We start from the raw sequence: 20959 nt of genomic DNA, 5'->3' as shown, positions 1-20959 counted from the left end.
GAGCACACAGGGACCTCCACTTCCGAGGCCTGAAGACTACATTTCCCATGAGCCCTCTGCGGTATTCATACTTCCCGTTGTTGCTGACGTCACGGGGCGCTACGTGTTCTGGGCTGTGTTGCAGGAAGCAGTCAGGGTGCGGGGCTTTACCAGGTGAGGTGTTGGACGTGTAGCCCCCCTAGAACGTTAGGACTATGAGGGGAAGCCAGTCACATGACACAGGCAGTTCTGTCCTGGAGGTGTCTCTGTGATATGAGGGGCTGCTGACTCAGAGCAGCATGTGTATTGGTGATAGTCTGTGGTGTGTGGCAGCCACATTGGTGCAGTGACCACAAGCCTGTGCATGTGCTGTGCCAGAGTGGAGCTGAAAAGTGGCCTGTCCTAATGACTCAGTCATGTAATGCTGTGCTTGTTCTGGGGTCACCATGGCAGTGTCAGCTGACTAACATTGTGCGTGGTCTGTCACCTGCACACGGCTAATGGATCAAATATTGTATTCCTGCCAAATACATGTATGACAGAGCACAACCGTTGATCTCCAGGGGTTGGTCCTGGTGCGAATTTTGTGGTCGGACCCCCATTGATCGCACTTTTATCATCTGTCCTGTGTATAGTTGATATGTGTTTAGGAAAATCCCTTTAAGGAGGCAGTAAAGCCGCTCCATTAGTGAGCTAGACTATTTCTAGTAGCCAACTATAAGAACGAGCCAAGACCCCGGCAGACGACTCATGGTGTGATGCATTAGATACTTGGCACTCCGCAATGGCTCAGCACTAATGGCCCTGTGCATCGGAGCTACGTGAGAGCCCCTATCTGCTAGGACTATGTAACAAATGACGAGGTGCAATAAGACTTCTCTCTAAAACATGTCATTAGCCAATCAGATGATTTCCCTCGGTATTTGGGTTTATTCTGGTGTCTGTGTTCCCGCAAACTGCACACAGACCTTTATATTCTGTGGTCCTATGGTACCTGTACATTTTTTTAAATGGAGGTTCACATATGTAAAACCGAGACATTTCTTACTCTGGTTCACTTTCCAGGCAGATCTCTCCCAATTAAATGGTTGCGCCATTACTTTTATAATGATTATTATTATTTTTTATTATTATAGCGCCATTTATTCCATGGCGCTTTACATAATGACCTATTTTGGGGATAGGTCATCAATATCAGTTTGGTGGGCATCCGAAACCCGGCATGTACCCCTATCGATCAGCTTTTCTCAGTGCCGGTAGGTGCTGAATGTTACAGCACAGCTCCCTCAACTGTAGTTACTGCCAGGTACACTTCTATTCATTCCGATACAGGTGGATCTTGGCTACCCAGCAACGGGCACTACACAGTTGATGCAACTGCTACCATCTGGCTGCTCCGGCACTAAGAACAGCTGATCATGGGGGTCCTGGGTGTGAAACTCCCCACTGATCTGATATTAATGACAAAGTCCTTTAGGATAGGTCATCGATATAAATGTAATGGAGCAACCCTTTCAAGTGAATCCATTACCAGATTTTTGCTGTTATAGAGGAACAGAGCCCCTGATTCCAGCATTGTCACTTAAAGGGCTTCTTGTAGTTTTCATACATTTGTTGAAATGTCTACTGCAGCTCTGCTTGTCCTCTTGATGATAAGCTCTGTATAACCTTGCCTGCACCACTGATCGACTGCTTTATGTGTACACTGTGCATAGGCAGAAAGCTGCCAATCAGGGGTGGGTATATACAGAGCTCATGAATATGGAGGATTACATGGCAGCAAGTTTACTAGTCCTCTACTGATAAAACAGTGCTTTATCAGTAGGAGATTATCTAAAGTACAACAAGCATCTGATCAAGATACACATAGCTGGAATTGGTGGCTCTTTCCCTACACTCTGCTGTCCTCAGATGAATTTACCAATATATCTCAATTAGCCCAAAATATAACAATTCCCCGTAAGGTACAGGAATGAATAAATAACCAAAGAGAGAGTTGTGCCACGAAAAAGAGTACAACTTGATTAAAATTAAATGTTTATTAAAAAAACACATGAATACACAAAGTAATTAAAGCAGACACCAAAAGACAAACATGAACATCTTAGAAAAAAAAAAGGTGTATATGGTAGGTGAGCTAATTATAGAGGTTTGATGAGTACATGTGTACAGGAAGGCACTATCACAAATGGTCACAAAGAAATGTAATCCTAATAGCAAATTAGATAAGTGAATGTACATGAAACAAATACATTTAGTCAATAGCATTAGGTATAGTATCCCATAGGTATATAGTGGTAATTAATAGTGATATGAGGGTAAAAGCTATCGATACATATATCCAAAGGAGGAGAAAGTCAACAATGCATACCGATGATCACCTCACCTACCACAGGACCTGACGTGTTTCACCACTGCTTCGTCAGGGGTCTTTGAAGTAGCCAAAACCTGGTGACAGTCTTTTGATGGGGGTTGTCTCATTATCAATCTTCAGGAGAACACCGCTTCTTTGACTCTTGACTCCTTGTTTGCCACGGAGGCGGTTGGGCCGCTGGCACACCCTGCATTCCTTGATGCTGCAAGAGGAGGCAGCTTTGTTTTTGCAGCATTGGATGAGCACGGAGGCACAGAAGCTGTCCGGGTCTAGGGGTGCAACCAGCTTTAAGCCAGTACAAGCTGTACATCAAAGAGCTCATAAATACTGCATCCCTTGCTTGAGAGTCCATGGCTGTTACACTACAGAGGTGGCCAGTAACCTAGGCAACGAGCATTAAAAAGAGAAATCCCTCTCTTGAAAATGTAGAGGATTTTTAATAAGATGTTATTAGCAAAGTTTCTTGTTTTTTAAAAGCACTTCGTAATTTTTACCATTTAATATTAAGGGAATAACCCTTTAATTAAGTGGGTCCGAAAAAAAAGACACACTAATGGCATCCATTTTTCACAGACTGGTTGCTATGACGCACTTGAAAAACCTCTTGCTACATAATATGAGCCTGAGTCATCTGTTTTAATTAACTTCCAACATTCCTTTGCTTTTATTATGTAGGATCACACCTCATGACCTTCCACTAAGACCTGCTGGGAGTTGTTCATAATACTTGAACAGGTAAGTTACTATTATTCTTCACCTTGAGAGATTTTGTTGATACCTATAGCAAAGAGGAGTTTATATTGCAAGATACTCATGAACGAGCATTGTTAACCCCTTCACGACATTTGACGTGCCTGTACGTCATAGTCGGATCAGGGTTCCAGACCGATGATGTATAGGTAGGTCATGGTGATCGTGAGTTCACATATGGGGTTTCTGCTGTTCTGGCACCTCAGGGGCTCTGCGAATGTGACATGGCACCCTCAAACCAGTCCAGCAAAATCTGAACTCCAATATGGCGCTTCTTCCCTTCTGAGCTTTGCACTGTGCCTCAAACAGTAGTTTTCGACCTCATATGGGGTATTGGCGTACTCAGGAGAAATTTTTTTTCTCCTATTATCCTTTTTGAAAATTAAAAACTTGGGGCCAAAGCAACATTTTAGTGGAAAAACTGGTAATTTTCCATTGACTCAGCCCAATGTTATACAATTCTGTGAATCACCTGAGGGTTGAAAATGCTCACTACACCCCTATGCTCAAGAGGTGTAGTTTCCAAAATGGGGTCACTTGTGGCAGTTACTGCTGTTTTGGCATGTCAGAGGCTCTTCAAATGTGACATGGCACCCGCAATCTATTCCAGCCAAAATTACGCTGCAGAATTCAATTGGCTCTACTTTCCTTCTTAGCCCTGCTGTGTGCCCAAGCAGTAGTTCTCCACCACATGTATCTGTGTACTCGGCCGAAATTGCACAACAAACTGTATGGTCCATTTACTCCTGTTACCCTTGTAAAAATGAAAACTTTGGGGCTAAAGCAACATTTTTGTGAGAAAAGGTACAATTTTCATTTTTTTTCCTTCCACATTGCTTTAATTCCTGAATGTGGTTTTGAGCGCTTTACGGAGCGCGGTTTTTCAAATGGTGTCACTTTTGGGTATTTTCTGTCATATAGGCCCCTCAAAGTCTCTTCAAATCTGATGTGGTCCCTAAAAAAAATAAAAAATTGGTGTTGTAAATTTTGTTGGAAAAATGAGAAATTGCAGATAAACTTTTTACTCTTCTAACTTCCTAACGAAAAAAAAATGTATCAAAGATGATGCTGATGTGAAGTAGACATGTGGGAAATGTTATTTATTAACTATTCTGTGCGATATAACTGATTTAGGGGCATAAAAATTGAAAATTGTAAAAGTTTTTGCTAAAATTAAAATCACCCCCCCCCTCCCCAATAAAAAAAAAAAAATCTGTTAAACACAGAACATATCAATCTAAATTTACCACTAACATAAAGTACAATGTGTCATGAAAAAAAAACACCCATCTCAGAATCACTGGGATCCGGTAAAGCGTTCCAGAGCTATTACCTCATGAAGTGACAGTGGTCAGAATTGTAACATTTTGGGGTGGTCTGGAAGGTGAAAACAGGCTGGGGGGTGAAGGGGTTAAAAATGTTTGTTTCATGATTATCTTGTTGTGCAAACAGGCTGCCGATGAGCAAGCAAAACATTTGTTCATTGAGTGAAATGATCTTTTATGCAGCTGTGCATCTTCCTGTGTAAACAGGACTTGCACTGCCAAGAGCTATGGCAGTCTATGTGCACTGAGGGCTCTAGTATTGATCGGTCAGTGCGTATCATTTACTTTGGTCTGCTTGTGGAAACAGACATTCAAAAAGCACTGACCTGTAAATGATTTTTTTTTTTCCATTTTTCATCATTATTGCAGTTCACCCTTTACTGCTTGCTGTAAAAGTCTGGATTTGCATATGTCAGCTTTCCTATTCTCTCTGCAGGCTATATGTGAAGCCACATCATTGCCCACAAGATGCTGCCTACCACATTAGTGAATTCTCGGACACAAGGCAATGGTACACTCAGTTCTCGGGATGCAGCACGACACACAGCCGGAGCCAAGCGCTATAAGTACCTGCGGAGGCTTGTTCACTTCAGACACATGGACTTCGAATTCGCCCTCTGGCAGATGCTTTATCTTTTTACTTCTCCACAGAAAGTGTACAGAAACTTCCAATACAGGAAACAGACCAAGGACCAGTGGGCGAGAGATGACCCGGCATTCCTAGTCCTGCTAAGTATTTGGCTATGTGGTAAGTTGTATTAAGACATGGGGCTGTCTGTAATGGGATTTTGCAGTTTGTCTAAACTTCTATAGTCATCTATTAACTATTCAGTTTTAATTTAGATCGATTGTCTTACTTAGGTCTCTTTCACACGTCCGTGTTTCCAGTACGAGTGGTGTCCTTTTCCACACGTACTGGAGACACTGACACATGCAGCAGACCCATTCAAATGAATGAGTCTGTGCACATGTCAGTGTGTTTACATGGACTGTGTGTCCGTGGGCAAAACACGCTGATGTACATTTTTTGCACGCCGCACAGGCCGCAAAACGTCCCACACGTGCACACTGATTAGACAGATGATATCCATGTGTCATCAGTGTGACACATACCGGCGCCTGGGAATCAGCGGTACAGTTAGCGCTGTTCCCAGGTGCTGGATGCAGTAGACATCTCTCATCATTGTCCCCTGCTGGCGCTGAGATTAGCGCCAGCAGGGAACTATGTTGAGAGTTGTATTAAGCCCCCGCTGTCTACATAAGAGTGTAAAATTAAGAATAAAGTAAAAAAACACATTATACTCACCTTTTACAACTAATTCCCTGAAGCCATTGTCCCCTGTAAACAAACCAAAAATAAAAAAGCACAATATCCCTCCCCTGTCCGAAGAAGAAATAATCCCACACCGTAATCCATCTGTGCGACGTTTCTTCATCAGCGTGCGCGGTGGCTTGAGGCGACCGCACACACTGAGGAGCAGGGGAGAGTGACTCGATTCAGCGAGCGGGCGCCTGAACTGCGGTGACCTCACTGAGCTGATTCCCAGGCGCCGATACGTGTGATACTGATGCGGCACACGGATATCTCCAGCACTGGTTTTTCCAGAACCGGAAATATCAGGACGTGTGAAAGCGGCCTTATACACTTGTGCTCAAAAGTTTACATACCCCGGCAGAATTTTTCCTTTCTTGGCCTCATTTCAGAGAATATGAATGATGACCGAAAAACTTTTTCTCCACTCATGGTTATTGGTTGGGTGAAGCCATTTATTGTCAAACTACTGTGTTTTCTCTTTTTAAATCTTAATGACAACGAAAAACATCCAAATAACCCTGATCAAAAGTTTACATACCCCAGTTCTTAATACCGTGTATTGCCCCTTTTAACATTAATGACAGCTTGAAGTCTTTTGTGGTAGTTGTGGATGAGGTTCTTTAATTTCTCAGATGGTAAAGCTGCCCATTCTTCTTGGCAAAAAGCCTCCAGTTCCTGTAAATTCCTGGTCTCTCTAGCATGAACTGCGCGCTTGAGATCTCCCCAGAGTGGCTCAATGATATTGAGGTCAGGAGACTGAGATGGCCACTCCAGAACCTTCACTTTGTACTGCTGTAGCCAATGACAGGTTGACTTGGCCTTGTGTTTCCGATCATTGTCATGTTAGAACGTCCCAAGTACGTCCAATGGGCAGCTTCCGGGCTGATGAGTGCAATTTTCCCTACAGTATTTGCTGATAAAGTGCTGCATTCATCTTTCCTTCAACTTTTACCAAGTTTCCTGTGCCTTTGTAGCTCACACATCCCCAAAACATCAGCTATCCACCTCCATGCTTTACTTTAGGAATGGTGTTCCTTTCAGCATAGGCCTTGTTGACCTCTCTCCAAATGTAACGTTTATGGTTGTGGCCAAAAAGTTCAATTTTGGTCTTATCACTCCAAATTACCTTGTTCCAGAAGTTTTGAGGCTTGTCTCTGTGCTGTTTGGTGTATTGTAGGTCAGATACTTTGTGGTATTTGCACAGTAATGGCTTTCTTCTGGCGACTCGACCATGCAGCCCATTTTTCTTCAAGTGCCTCCTTTATTGTGCATCTTGAAACAGCCACACCGCTAGTTTTCAGAGAGTCCTGAATTTCAGCTGATGTTATTTGTGGGTTTTTCTTTGCATCTCGAACAATTTTCCTGGCAGTTGTGGCTGAAATTTTTGTTGGTCTACCTGACTGTGGTTTGGTTTTTACAGAGCCCCTGATTTTCCTTTTGTTAATCACAGTTTGAACGCTGCTGACTGGCATTATCAATTCCTTGGATATTTTTTTTGTATCCCTTTCCTGTGTCAGGCTGTGTGCTCACTATGCGTTTTTGCAAGCGTTTCCGCAGCGGCAATTCTGCCGCAGAAACGCTTAAAAAATGCTTGGTAGAAGGTCTGCAATGTTCCCCAATGATAATCCGCATGTGCTGTGCACATGCGGTGGAAATTTCCACTGCGAATTATCATTGCGGAAAAATCCGCAGCACTACCAATTATTTTGCGTAAGCACGACTTTTTTGCCGCCATTGACTTGCATTGAATCGCTTAATATCCCCATGACTACATGTGCACATGTGGATATTAAGCGATTCAATGTGCGGATGGTACCTGGGTCTGGAGAAGAGGAGACTCTCATCCAGACCCAGCTACCATAGTACCTGTAAAAAACAGAATTTAAAATAAAAAAAAAACCTTATACTCACCTTCTGATGGCCCCAGGTCTCCTTAGTGATGCTTCCTGGCTTCCCGGTGGCTCGCGATGGTCTAAAAGGACCTTCCATGACGTCATTTAGTCATGTGACGGATCACGTGAATGCTGACGTCGGCGGTCGCGTGACCTGTCACATGACTAAATGACGTCATGGAAGGTCCTTTTACAGCATCTCGAGGCATCGGATAAAGAGACCGGGGGCCATCGGAAGGTGAGTATAATGTGTTTTTTTTTTTGTTTTTTTTTTACCATTTTTATTCTTTTTTTGTAACTAACTTGGTCACACTATATAAAATGCATGCCGGTTGCATGGATTTATATAGTGTGACCAAGTTGTCAAGCACTTTCCAAGTGATGCTAAAATCGCTTGGAAATCGCTTGACAACCCGCATGCGAAATCGCATGTGAAAAACGCGTGACAAATGCTTGTCCCTGGCTGAAAAACGCATGTACAATCCGCATGTTTTTTCTGCCAGGGAGATGCAGAAACACTCAGCAAAAATCCGGAGCATTTCTGCATCATGGGCACATAGCCTTATACAGTTCAACTACCTTTTCTTGTAGATCCGTTGACAATTCTTTGGCCTTCCCCATGACTCACAATCCAGAAACATCATTGGCTGGATGAAAGATGCAAGAGTCTGTATGGATCCCAGAAACTCACTCAGCTTTTATTCACACACACTGATTACAGGTGAGGATGTTACCTTTAGTAGCCATTCAAACCCATTTGTGTCAAATTCTGTGTATATTATCAGGGTACGTGAACTTTTGATCAGGGTCATTTGGATGTTTTTGGTTGTCATTAAGATTTAAAAAGAGAAAACACAGTAGTTTGACAATAAATGGCTTCACCCAACCAATAACTATGAGTGTAGAAAAAGTTTTTTGTTATCATTCATATTCTCTGAAACAAGGCCAAGAAAGGAAAAATTCTGCCGGGTTATGTAAACTTTTGAGCACAACTGTATGTACAAATTGCTTTCCCCTTTCCGTTCACGGCCAATTTTAGTTTTCTTTTTTCCTCTACATTCTTCCAAGAGCCATATATTTTTTTTTCCATCAACAGTTTTCTTTGTAAGAAGAGTTGTAATTATTAATGACACTATTCACTTTACTCTATAATGTGCTTGTGAACAAAAGAAAAAAAATTGAAGGGCGGTGAAATGGTGACAAAAATGCAATTGTGCCAAAATGCTTTTTTACATGCTTTTTATCGCATTTTTTAGACAGGTGTGGCAACTGAAAAAGTACAATTCTGGCAGTTGTTTTTTTTTTATTTCGAGCTATACAGTGTCTACTGTACAGGTTCATTTTATATTTTAGAATTTTTATGATAGTAAATATGCTTATTTTAACCCCTTTACAGCCTGTGGCGTATTAGTACGCCACAGGCTGTAACCCCCGGTTCAGTGAAGGCTCCGGCTCTGAGCCTGCACTGAACCGGGCACATGTCAGCTGATTATTACAGCTGACATGTGCCCGCAACAGCCGCGGGTGGAATCGCGATCCACCTGCGGCTGTTAACGTGTTAAATGCCGCTGTCAATCTCTGACAGCGGCATTTAACATCGCCGCGCCGGAAGCTCGTCGGTGACCCCGTCACGTGATCGCGGGTCACCGATGCGTGGGCATGACAACCCTGGGTCTGCAGCAGACTCCAGTGGTTGTCATGAGCTGATTGGTATGAGCGCCACCTAGTGGTCGGCGCTCATATATCAGGACCATTTCTGCTACATATAGGTGATCTACTGATCACCTCTCTGTAGCAGAGGCAATCAGACAAGTGCTGCTTCTAGTCTCCTATGGAGACTATAGAAGCATGCAAAAAGTGGGAAAAAAAATGTTTTTAAAAAAATCTAACAGTTTAATTCACCCCCCTTTCGCCCCATTCAAAATAAAATAATAAAAAAAAAAAAACCTACATACACATATTTGGTGTCGCCGCGTTCAGAATCGCCCGATCTATCAATATAAAAAAAGAATTAATCCGATCGGTAAACGGCGTAACGAGAGAAAAATTCCTAACGCCAGAATTACGTTTTTTGGTCGCCGCAAAATTGCAATAAAATTCAATAATGGGCGATCAAAACATCGGATCTACCCCAAAATTGTATCAATAAAAACTTCAGCTCAGCGTGCAAAAAATAAGCCCTCACACAGCCATATTGACCAAAAAATAAAAACGCTATGGCTCTGGGAAGAAGGGGAGCAAAAAATGAAAATGCAAAAAATGGAAAATCCCAGGGTTGCGAAGGGGTTAAAGAAAAAGGGGAAAGATTTAATTTTTATATTTTAATTATTTTTATTTATTTTCACAAAGTTTTTTTGTTTTTTTTCTGTACTCACTCACTTAAGGTGACTTGTACCTGCTTGCTCTGTAAAGAAAACAACAGTCTCTTATGAAGGTCATCCACAGGCTGGCTTCACAGGAGGGGTCTTTGGCAACTTATTGACAATGTGATCTCAGTGGGAGACTGGAATTCGCATCATTAAAATGTCACTGTCAGTGATTGGCAGTAATATTTAAATGGTTAGATCGCTCAGATCGCTCCTGTTACTGGCAGATGGTGGCTGTCTAACACTGCTGGCATGTGCAGGGTTTGGTGTGAACATGGCTTTTATGCTACAGGACGTACTATTACATCTTTTTTTGTGAAGGGGTTATTCTCATTTGAATCCTTTTATGGCATGTTAACAGTATCTGAAATAAATGCCTCATAGATGCACACCCTAACTCTGATACCGTCCCCTATTGACCACTAATAGTTTATTTGTCAGTCACATGTTGCATTGAAATATATGGGAATTATGCAGTGAGCAAAGCAACCAGCATTTGGCCCAAAATTCACTTATATTTCTCTAATTGTGCACTTTTTCTTTTAGACTTGTATTTGGTGAAGATTGGGATACACAGTTTCTTATATAGATGTACATATTTCTTCTTCTTTTTGCACAGTGTCTACTTTAATGTTTGGGTTTGTTTTGCAAATGGGATTTGTTGAAACCTTAAAGCTTCTCCTCTGGATTGTGTTTATTGACTGTGTTGGTGTTGGGCTGCTGATCGCCACTCTCATGTGGTAAGTATATGACTGACTACAACGTAATAGCGTATCACGCTCCATATTGAGTTCTAAAGCCGTTACTTGATATACTATTACAGTGAGTTAGATGCCTTCAATTGACTTACATTGACATCTATGAATGCAGACAATTCATTAGTGTTTTCAGTCACATACATGTACTGACTGGGTGCATTGTTTTCCCTTGGTTCATATTTAACATTTGAGCTTTAGGTTAAAATCATAATGGCAGAATCACTTTTTCCTGTGTTTCTGGCATATTTTCAATTCAACGCTAGCTTGTTGTACTCCTGATTTGATGTCTTTAAAATATAAAACAGCAATGCACATGTCGGTAAGAGGTTAAAATAGAACTCTTTGGCCACAATGACCATAGATATGTGTGAAGAAAAAAGGGTACACCATTTCAGGAAAAGAACATCTTGCCAAGCATTAAGCATAGGGGTGGATCAATCATGCTTTGGGGTTGTGTTGCAGCCAATGGCACGAGGTACATTTCACGGGTGGAGGGAAGAATGGATTCAATGAAATTTCAACAAATTCTTGATACAAACATAACACCATCTGTAAAAAAGCTGAAGTTGAAAAGAGGATGGCTTCCACAAATGGATAATGATCCTAAACACACGTCAAATCCACAATAGACTACCTCAAAAGGCGCATGCTGGAGGTTTTACACTGGCCCTCACAGTCCCCTGATCTGAACATTATTGAAAATCAGTGGCTAAACCAATAGCAGTGCATGTAAGACGACCCAGGAATCTCACAGAACTGGAAGAATTTTCCAAGAAAGAATGGATGAAAATCCCTCAAACAAGAATTGAAAGACCCTTGTCTTGCTACAAAAAGCATTTACAAGCTGTGATACTTTCAAAAGGGGGAGCTACTAGGTACTAACCATGCAGGGTGCCCAAACTTTTGCATCAGCCCATTTTCCTTTTTGGAATATTTAAAATGTAAAAGATGAAAATATATATTTTTTTTGCCTAAAATACAAAGGAAATGGGTCATCTTTAACTTTTAGGCCTTTTTAACTTGCTTAGCTGTTCACAATAACAGTAATTTTGACCAGTGGTGCCCAAACTTTTACATGCCACTGTATGAGGAAATTTAACAAATTTAATACAAAACTTAAAACTCTGCCAGTCCGAATTACTGTTTCTAGTCTTGCCTCGAAAAAATCTATAAATTTCTACAGAAAGTGTAACATAATTTAAAATATTTTAGTGGTCTTTAAAAAAAAGAAAATAATGGGAAAAATAGTATTTCCTAATTTTCCTTAAATTTTCCCCTGATAGCACCAATAAAAGAAAGGATTCTAAAAATTACATAAAAATTAAGCCTCATGTTTCGATTTAAAAAAAGAGGATAAACTTGTTTGAATATCCAAATGAGAACATTTGAAAATGTGCCTGGTCAGGAACAAGGGGAAATGGCCCAGCCCTGAAATGGTTAAGCCTATGTTCAAACAAGCGCACATAAATCAGTGCACGACAAATAACTAAAATATAAAAACACTTTCTTGTATCCTCTGTTTAAAACAATTACTAATGTTGTAGTAAAATGTTAATGGGAAAGGCACAAAATAATATCTGGAAAAGAGAAAAGATCTTAAGATGCAATGAGTAAACACTGCAATACCGTCAATTACCACAAGATGGCAGTATAGGGCAGCAAAAGGCCAACATGGGCACAAAATCTACTCTAGAGGAGTAAGGTCAACAGTACAGAGAAAAAATGGCTTTTTAGTTTAAGTACTGTATCCTCCATCCGTTATAACCTGATGAAGCGTTCTCTGTTTAATAGTTAATACTTCTATTACTTTACATATTAATAAAATATCTGGATTTAACACCCGATTTCAGCAGTACATGTTCATGAACACCAAATATTCTCTTTCCCCTTGTCTGAAAATGTAACTAAATCCACAAGTCATACCAAATGCAGCGTGGTGAATTTTATTTATTGATCTCCCACAGAAAGTGCAGATTTTGTACAGTTCAAGCAAATGGAGATCAAGGGTGACATTCATTTAAAATCAACTTGTAACACTTCTAAGCTCTTTCATTAGGAGGCTGGGGGAAATGTCTGGTCACATGTTTCTCCACCAGCTGTAATTTTGAGGCTGGGGAGGGGGGTGACAACACTAAAGTGCAGGAGGAGAATCCGTAATATTTTTATATTAGTAAGTGCCCAAAAAATGTCTTCAACATATATGTTAAAATAAAGACAAAGGAGTCAATTCCTTTACGGTGCTAAAGTTGTTGCTCAAAGTGGAACTTCCCGTGTTGTTCTTTATAGCAGTGATGTGTTTGGAGGGGGCTGTCTGTCTCCCGTTAAGTACCTAAACCAGCCCCCTTCTCTATCACAGATGTGTATTTGAAAATGAAAGCAAATGATTTTTTCTTTAGTTAGGAAACTCCTATAAGCCAACATTAAAGAATTAGGGTTTATGCATAGAAAGTGTGCTTGTCATACACCTAACATTTATCTGTTCTGTTTCAGGTTTATTTCTAACAAGTACCTGGTAAAACATCAGGGACGGGATTATGATGTGGAATGGGGTTATGCATTTGATGTCCACTTGAATGCATTCTATCCACTTCTGGTCATCCTGCATTTTATCCAGTTGTTTTTTATCAAATGTAAGGAAATTACCTTTGAGATGTGTTTTTCTATCTCTGATTATTGATGTTACACACACTTTACACAGCATGGTTATCTTTTCATTCTGGAGAGTATCAAAACCACATCTGTGATGTCTTTGTGAAAAAAAACTAATTTTCTTTAATTTCCATGCCTACTTGTATTATTACCCCTGGACTATCCTTCTATTTTCTCACTGTATTCTGCTTCTAACCTGTTGGTTTATTGATTCTTTCTACTTTATTTTGCAGACGTGGTCTTGTCAGGCTGGGTTATTGGATACTTTGTTGGGAACACATTCTGGTTGATCGCAATCGGTTATTACATCTATATAACATTCCTTGGATATAGCGGTATGTAATGGGGTTCGGTTTTAGTTTTACTGTGTGCAATTATTAAAATGGTCGTTGTGTAAAATTATCTTTCGGTTGCATTCAGACCTCCATGAAAAATCAATCCATGTGTCTGATTTGTGATATGTAGATCATAGCCTATTGTGATCCGTTTTATGGGACAAACTTGTCGATTAAAGTCTATATGGATCTGTTAAAAATGGAAGACATTCTTTTTACTTCACTTTTTCATCCGTAGTTCATCTTTTTTCAATTGATCCATTGCTGCGAGTCAGTGGATAAAAAAATAAAAAAAATAAAAAGTTGACAGTTTACTTAAATTTTTTTTTTTTTTTTTTAAAAAAAGGGATGAGAAAAAAACGGATGCAGCACTAATGCAAAGCGGATGGCTTATGGGAGAAAAAAATGGTCCATTCTTTTTGGAGGCAAGGATGTGTGAGCATAGCCTTTAAAATATGCCCTATTGAAAAGTAAACAGACCCCATTATAGATCAAGGGATACATATGATAGTTTTTGTGTCTGTCATGCGACAAATACAGTTTGCAACAAAACTGATGGTGGTTCTGGTATCATATTCCTGTATGGATAGTGGCCCTGGTGACATGTGCCTTTTCAGTGGTTCTAGTGACATATTCATGTAGTGATGGTTATTCTGGTGCTGTATTCGTACTACTGATGGCTCTAGTGATATATTCATGTAGTGATGATGGTTCTGGTGCTGTATTCATCGCCAGGATTAGAGGAGTGGCTGGGTAACTATAGGGCTGGGTAACTGTTAATGCTGCACTGTGTGGCAGTGTCTGTGACCAAGTCATCGTCTAGGTAAGAAGATGAATATATAAACTTATTAAGGTGACTATCACAAACAAAACTTAATACAAATGATTTATCTTTATTGTATTATTGTAGTATTAGTTACATTATTAAAGCCAATTAGGAATACGGAGAGTAGTCATATTAACAAATCAAAAGAGGAGTATACATAATTATTGTTCATGAGTGATAATAAAGCTCATATCAGGGGCTCCACTGGTGATAAATGTGCCGAAGATGTTAAGAAGAGCCTCCTCAATTGTACATAAGTTATATAAAGAATAGATGCATACATGCAAAGTCTTAAAAATGATATAGTCCATGAGGAAAAGCAAAAAACTATAGGTGCTGAGTGCTTAACTATATAGAGCCCCATACCAAAGATTCAAGGAGTACACGGATATGCCGGGTGTGCCACAACGGCAGCTTAGTAATAAATCACTGACTCAGGCAAGGTAGGTAGAGTATATTATAATGACCTGAGCAAAAGGTGGATCGTACTCCCCTTGGTATTATCCCATAGGGTACGATACATATGGTACATTTGAGGGGGGCAGAAACAAAACATACATAAATCAGGTCATTTTTATTATACTCGCCTTGACTGTGAGTCTTCTGTGCTCGGTTTGATGTCGAATATGATCCATATACAGTGATTTATTACTAAGCTATTGTAGTAGCACATATATCATTGTACTCCTTGCATCTTTTGTACTCCCAGATCTCCTGTCGTCTTTTGGGTCATGTGACTTTTATTCAGACTTGCTTGCCCACACTGGGGGGGGGGGGTGAGCCGGAAGTCTCTCTTACGGTGTTGAAGCCTCGTTCTGAGACGCCGCAGGATTACATTGTAAAAGCCACATCTGGCTCACACATACCCCAGTGTCATCCAGCAAGTCTGAATAGAAGTCACATGGCCCAAAAGAGGATCGGAGCGGCACTGGAAACAGTGGAAGACAGCAATCAGTGAGTATATTACCACACTTGCACTACATTACCTGTGTAACATTTAAACAGATTTAGGGAATAAAAAGTTTTATGGGACTGCTTCTTTAAGGTCTCATCCTCATATGACAGATATTTGACAAAGTTTCGTATTTGTCCTACCCATATGAATGGGGCTAGAACCATGAATGGGGGTAGGCCAACATTTCGGATTTTAAAAACCATTTTTCAAGCTGCTGTTATACAGTATTCTAATTTACTGAGATAATGACTTTTGTGTTGTGTCATCAACATTAACAGAAATAAACACTTGAAATAGATCACTCTGTTTGTAATGACTCTATATAATATGAGTTTCATTTTTTGGATTGAAGAACTGAAATAAATTAACTTTTTGATGATATTCTAATTTAGTGAGAAGCACCTGTGTGTGTGTGTGTGTGTATGTATATATAATCAATATGTAAAGACTTTTGCTTATGTTGAGAATTGTCCTGTTAAGTACACTGTTCTGTTTTCTCTCCTCAGCGCTGCCATTTTTGAAAAACACAGTCATATTACTTTATCCATTTGCAGCTTTGATATTACTATATGTCTTGTCTTTGGCTCTGGGATGGAACTTCACAGCCATGCTCTATGCTTTCTACAAGTACAGAGTGAACTGAAGATTGGGTGGCTTTATTGTTAATTTTGTATAAATTGTATATATCCTTTTTTGTGTGTGGTAGAATATAGTTAAAGTCTCTTTTAAAAAAAATAATTTGTTTTCTCCTTTCTTTGTAGAAAAGGTAATAAAATATTATTTTTTACATGTAGGCCTTTGGATCTTTTGAAAGGAATAAACTGAAAGGTCTGCACCGATTGTTGTCCAATTTGTTGTGTTTCACTGATTCTGGAACAGTTTTTTTCCTTTGTATGAGGGCATCATTTTGGAAAAGAGGGTTGCAAAAAAATGAAACTGTTCCAAAATCAGTATAACAGCAGCAATTGGAGGACATACTCAGTAGTAATAATAATAATAATTAATAAAAAATAAAAAGAACAGATCTCCTTTACATTATGATTCACAGCCCACAAGATGCACACACCTTCATACTACATCAACATACCTGCTATCTTTATAACCTTTATACTATGTCACAGACCTCATACGCTGTGTTGTTTATTTCATTATGCGATTTGCATTCATTTTACAAACAGAAAAACCCCTGATGATAGACAAAATGCAGATTTATTTATTTTTTTAAAATAAAGAATGGTAATGAAATTGCAAGGTAGACGTATCTGCATATATTTCCATGTTATGTTATCCTACAAGTCTCATTAAAGGAAAACCGTAATCAGAAAATGCCCTATTGTTTTTTTACATTTATGGCAATGTTTTTTTTCCATATCACAATCTGTATAAAAAAATAAAACATGGCTATCTTCAATTTTCATACTTACCACTGGGGGTTTATTTAGATTCTAACCCTGTCGTTTCAGAAATACATGCACATTAGCCACAATGAACAGACTCTGACCCTATTTTTTTCTGTAGAAGCATCTAATGAGCGTGTGCAAAGGATATTGTGAAAGTGGGGGGAGGTGGTGAGCAGGGACAACTGTGTCATCACCTATTATGATTGGTGGATCCTGTGTGTACAGGTGTTATCTGCCATTCCAATGATCAGAAACCACTGTAAACTTTTCCTGAAAGGATAGAAAGTATGATTTTATTTTTAAAAAGCCCCAGTGGCCAGAGTAAATATTACAAAAAATGTTTTTATAAAGATTGAGATATTGACAAAAAAAAAAACCTTTCCTGTTTTTATTTTTTAATACATGTAACACAAAAATATGATTTAAACAATGTCATTCTCTGAGGATAGCTTCCCTTTAAAGGCCTGGACATTGGCTACTGCCACCCACTGCAGGTGGCGATAAATCAGACAGAACATCTGCCTCTTGGAGAGCTAATTTGTAAGTATTTAGGTGCGTGTATGAAACTCATATCCTTTTGAGACATTACATTAGTAATTAATCCAATTAACTTGCCATTGAAGTAAAGCATGAATTGTGAAACTGCTAGTCTCACTCCTGAAGGCTATTCTAATATCAGGGCTAAGGCAAGACAGCAGTAAGAAGGACCTCTCTTCCCACAGAGGCAGTCTTCGACTTTCACCTCTTGGTGAAAGCATCCAGATCTGGGTTATTCCTAGAAAAAAGAAGATCCTCTAGGAGACATGAGGCTGTGTCTTTAAGTAGCAGAATATTTTGGCACATGGTGGGAAAAGCTTAAAAGAAGCAGATGTGCTTTGCTTGGAGGAGGAAACTAAGGCTGGTGAAGAGAACACTTGAAAGGCAAGCAATAAGCGTGAGAGGTGGCCAAGAGGATGAAGAGAGCGGAAGATGAAGTGTGGTTGGTACCTGAGGGAATAAGACAGGCACTGTCATGTATGGTGTGTCATCTGTGGAAAAGATATACATATAATATACACTGCTCCAAAAAATAAAGGGAACACTTAAACAACAGAATATAACTCCAAGTAAATCAAACTTCTGTGAAATCAAACTGTCCACTGATTGACAATCAATTTCACATGCTGTTATGCAAATGGAATAGACAATAGATGGAAATTATTGGCAATTATCAAGACACCCTCAATAAAGGAGTGGTTCTGCTGGTGGGGACCACAGACCACATCTCTGTACCAATGCTTTCTGGCTGATGTTTTGGTCACTTTTGAATGTTTGTTATGCTTTCACACTCGTGGTAGCATGAGATGGACTCTACAACCCACAGAAGTTGCTCAGGTAGTGCAGCTCATCCAGGATGGCACATCAGTGCAAGCTGTGGCAAGAAGGTTTGCTGTGTCTGTCAGCGTAGTGGCCAGAGACTGGAGGCGCTACCAGGAGACGTGGAGGGGGCCGTAGGAGGGCAACAACCCAGCAGCAGGACCGCTACCTCCGCCTTTGTACAAGGAGGAACAGGAGGAGCCCTGCAAAATGACCTCCAGCAGGCTACAAATGTGCATGTGTCTGCACAAACGGTTAGAAACCGACTCCATGAGGGTGGTATGAGGGCCCGACGTCCACAGATTGGGGACAGCCCAACACTGTGCAGGACGCTTGGCATTTGCCACAGAATACCAGGATTGACAAAGTCGCCACTGGCGCCCTGTTCTCTTCACAGATGATAGCAAGTTCACACTGAGCACATGTGACAGACGTGACAGAGTCTGGAGACACCGTGGAGAGCGATCTGTTGCCTGCAACATCCTTCAGCATGACTGGTTTGGCAGTGGGTCAGTAATGGTGTGGGGTGGCATTTCTTTGGAGGGCCGCACAGCCCTCCATGTGCTCGCCACAGGTAGCCTGACTGCTATTAAGTACCGAGATGAGATCCTCAGACCCCTTGTGAGACCATATGCTGGTGCGGTGGGCCCTGGGTTCCTCCTAATGCAGGACAATGCCAGACCTCATGTGGCTGGAGTGTGGCAGCAGTTCCTGCAAGATGAAGGCATTGAAGCTATGGACTGGCCCTCCCGTTACCCAGACCTGAATCCGATTGAGCACATCTGGGACATCATGTCTCGCTCCATCCACCAATGTCACGTTGCACCACAGACTGTCCAGGAGTTGGTGTATGCTTTAGTCCAGGTCTGGGAGGAGATCCCACAGACCATCCGCAATCTCATCAGGAGCATGCCCAGGCGTTTGTAGGGAGGTCATACAGGCACGTGGAGGCCACACACAATACTGAGCCTCATTTTGACTTGTTTTAAGGACATTACATCAAAGTTGGATCAGCCTGTAGTGTGTTTTTCCACTTTAATTTTGGGGGTGACTCCAAATCCAGGCCTCCATTGGTTAATAAATTTGATTTCCATTGATGATTTTTGTGTGATTTTGTTGTCAGCACATTCAATTTTGTACAGAACAAAGTATTCAATGAGAATATTTCATTCATTCAAGTCTAGGATGTGTTATTTGAGTGTTCCCTTTATATTTTTGAGCAGTGTGTGTGTATATATACAGTACAGACCAAAAGTTTGGACACCTTCTCATTTAAAGATTTTTCTGTATTTTCATGACTATGAAAATTGTACATTCACTCTGAAGGCATCAAAACTATGAATTAACACATGTGGAATTATATACTTAACAAAAAAGTGTGAAACAACTGAAAATATGTCTTATATTCTAGGTTCTTCAAAGTAGCCACCTTTTGCTGTGTATATGTGTGTATATATATATATATATATATATATATATATATATATATTCCACTGCGCAAAAAAAATAAAGGGAACACTCAAATAACACATTCTAGATTTGAATGAATGAAATATTCTCATTGAATACTGAAGGATGTTGCAGGCAGCAGATCGCTCTCCACGGCGTCTCCAGACTCTGTCACGTCTGTCACATGAAAGCAGGTTCACACTGAGCACATCTGTGAAGAGCACAGGGCGCCAGTGGCGACTTTGCCAATCCTAGTGTTCTGTGGCAAATGCCAAGCGTCCTGCACCGTGTTGGTCTGTGAGCACAACCCCCATCTGAGGACGTCGGGCCCTCATACCACCCTCATGGAGTCGGTTTCTAACAGTTTGCGCAGACACATGCACATTTGTGGCCTGTTGGTGGTCATTTTGCAGGGCTCTGGCAGTGCTCCTCCTGTTCCTCCTTGCACAAAGGCGGAGGTAGCGTTCCTGCTGCTGGGTTGTTGCCCTCCTACGGCCCCCTCTTCTGGGGTACTGGCCTGTCTCCTGGTAGCGCTTCCAGCCTCTGGACACTACGCTGACAGACATAGCAAATTTTCTTGCCACAGCTCGCATTGATGTGCCATCCTGGATGAGCTGCACTACCTGAGCAACTTCTGTGGGTTGTAAAGTCCGTCTCATGCTACCACGAGTGTGAAAGCACAACCAACATTCAAAAGTGACCAAAACATAGAATCATAGAATGGTAGAGTTGGAAGGGACCTCCTGGGTCATCTGGTCCCACCCCCTGCTCAAAGCAGGATTCACTAAATCATCTCAGACAGATGTCTGTCCAGCCTCTGTTTGAAGACGTCCATTGAAAGTGAACTCACCACCTCTCGTGGCAGCCTGTTCCACTCATTGATCACCCTCACTGTCAAAAAGTTTTTTCTAATATCTAATCCGTGTCTCCTCCCATTCAGTTTCATCCCATTGCTTCTAGTCTTTCCTTGTGCAAATGAGAATAAAGATGATCCTTCTACAATGTGACAGCCCTTGAGATATTTGTAGACAGCTATTAAGTCTCCTCTCAGTCTTCTTTTTTGCAAGCTAAACATTCCCAAATCCTGTAACCGTTCCTCATAGGACATGGTTTGCAGACCGGTCACCATTCTGGTCGCTCTTCTCTGAACTTGCTCCAGTTTGTCAATGTCTTTTTTAAAATGTGGTGCCCAAAACTGGACACAGTATACCAGATGAGGTCTGACCAAAG

The 20959-nt window shown here is 40.8% G+C and overlaps 1 protein-coding gene across 1 annotated transcript; it reads left to right on the top strand.

Moving 5' to 3' along the window:
• The first annotated feature begins 5 nt into the window (after positions 1 to 5).
• On the top strand, positions 6 to 16313 carry UNC50 (unc-50 inner nuclear membrane RNA binding protein). The gene is made up of 7 exons (XM_073664891.1): positions 6 to 153; positions 3029 to 3088; positions 4865 to 5176; positions 10621 to 10741; positions 13250 to 13389; positions 13642 to 13743; positions 16031 to 16313. Exons 3-7 carry the CDS (start codon positions 4897 to 4899, stop codon positions 16165 to 16167), a joined length of 780 nt encoding a protein of 259 aa, XP_073520992.1. The 5' UTR covers positions 6 to 153; positions 3029 to 3088; positions 4865 to 4896; the 3' UTR covers positions 16168 to 16313.
• Positions 16314 to 20959: the final 4646 nt, after the last annotated feature.

This window comes from Phyllobates terribilis, unplaced genomic scaffold, assembly GCF_046119375.1.
Source record: "Phyllobates terribilis strain yellow unplaced genomic scaffold, ASM4611937v1 Scaffold_2__4_contigs__length_985480577, whole genome shotgun sequence".
Lineage (NCBI taxonomy): Eukaryota > Metazoa > Chordata > Amphibia > Anura > Dendrobatidae > Phyllobates > Phyllobates terribilis.
This window is presented reverse-complemented; position numbering and strand designations above follow the sequence as displayed.

Coding starts and splice junctions, on each gene's coding strand:
- UNC50 (XM_073664891.1), top strand. CDS start 4,897: ATGCTGCCTACCACATTAGTGAATTCTCGGACACAAGGCAATGGTACA. Junction 10,742..13,249: donor CTGATCGCCACTCTCATGTG/GTAAGTATATGA, acceptor GTTCTGTTTCAG/GTTTATTTCTAACAAGTACC. Junction 13,390..13,641: donor CCAGTTGTTTTTTATCAAAT/GTAAGGAAATTA, acceptor TTTATTTTGCAG/ACGTGGTCTTGTCAGGCTGG.